General features: G+C 60.3%; 1 protein-coding gene across 1 annotated transcript in view; it reads left to right on the plus strand.

Annotated features, from left to right (window-relative positions):
- Positions 1-87: 87 nt before the first annotated feature.
- The window catches only part of GPALPP1 (GPALPP motifs containing 1), a 22,529-nt gene continuing 21,399 nt past the window's right edge, over positions 88-1,217 (plus strand). Inside the window, exon 1 of the mRNA XM_014966162.1 lies at positions 88-256. Coding sequence (XP_014821648.1) covers positions 172-256 — 85 coding nt within the window. The 5' untranslated portion in view covers positions 88-171. The remainder of the gene's footprint in view (positions 257-1,217) is intronic.

Consider the following 1,217-nt stretch of genomic DNA (forward strand, 5'->3'; position numbering starts at 1 on the left):
CACGAGGGTGGGTTAAACCTGATGGAGGGAGGAATGGGCGGGGGGGGGTGTTGAATGCGTCATTCGGCCACGCCGGAAGTGCGACACTGGTGGTGGCAGGACGGGGAAGTGGAGTAGGACCGGGACCGGGGACCGAGGGGCTTCTGGAGCTGAGCCCGCCCGCCCGCCACCATGACCCGCGAGCTCATCGGCCCCGCGCTGCCGCCCGGCTTCTCCCGCCACCCCGAGGCGGACCCGGATGAGGACTTCAGTCAGGGTGAGGCGCGAAGGCCCCAACGACTCCGCGGCCGCCCGCCTCAGGCCGCCTCTCCCCGCTCCGAGCCCAACGGCTCCGCGGCCCCCCTCCCGCCCGCCTCAGGCGGCCTCTCCCCGCTCCGGGCTCGGCAGCCGGGCGAGGCTTCGGGCGCCGGCTGCCTGCTCCACCGCGGAACGCGGGAGCGGTGTGTCTCTGTCGTCCCCCCCAGCACGTCGTGTGTGTGTGTGTCCTGCCTCTGTGGGCGATTGTGGCCCGGCGGGGGCCTCGGGTACGGGAAGGGTGGTGTGGTACGGGTACGGGAAGGGTGGGCGTTAAGGCAGCTCTGGCAGCTGGCGTTTGGCAGCTGGGTCTGTGGTGCCCTGCTGGAGATAACCTTTGTGGGTGGTTTTTATACTGACTTTTTCAGGAAAAAAATTAATATATTAGGTTATTGGGGAGTTCTACAGATATCAGACGGTTTTAAGCTTGTTTTTAAAAAGCTAGTGCATTGATTCGGTGATGATTTGCCTGCTGGAGTCCCGTCTGCACTTTTAGGCCTGCGTTCTTCAGTAGCTCTGCATGTGAAGTTAGTAACTTAGAAGGACAGCAGAAAAAGGCGGTGGTGAGGTCTTTGCAGCATGCCCTCCTTTGTCAAACCAAAACATTTGATGAAGCTTTCATTTTTCCAGTCAGCTTTCCTCGGGATGTGGAACTGGCCTGTGGTGGGTGAGGCTGTGGTGCCTTCCCTGCCAGGGCCTTGGGTGCTGAGAAGTGGGATCTCTCTGAGACCAGTGGACTGCCAATCTGGCTCTTCTGGAGCACAGCTCAGTTCCCCCCACTTAAACTCTTAGATGTTCTGTATCAATAATAGCTCTGGAAGCAGCACTTTTATCTCCAGGGATGGGGCCTCAACCACCTCAGTTGGGGACATCCCACCACTGAAGGATGGGAAGGAGTCCACGGGCCAGAGAAGCAACTTCCC

This window comes from Calidris pugnax, unplaced genomic scaffold (assembly GCF_001431845.1).
Source record: "Calidris pugnax isolate Ruff unplaced genomic scaffold, ASM143184v1 scaffold20, whole genome shotgun sequence".
NCBI lineage: Eukaryota > Metazoa > Chordata > Aves > Charadriiformes > Scolopacidae > Calidris > Calidris pugnax.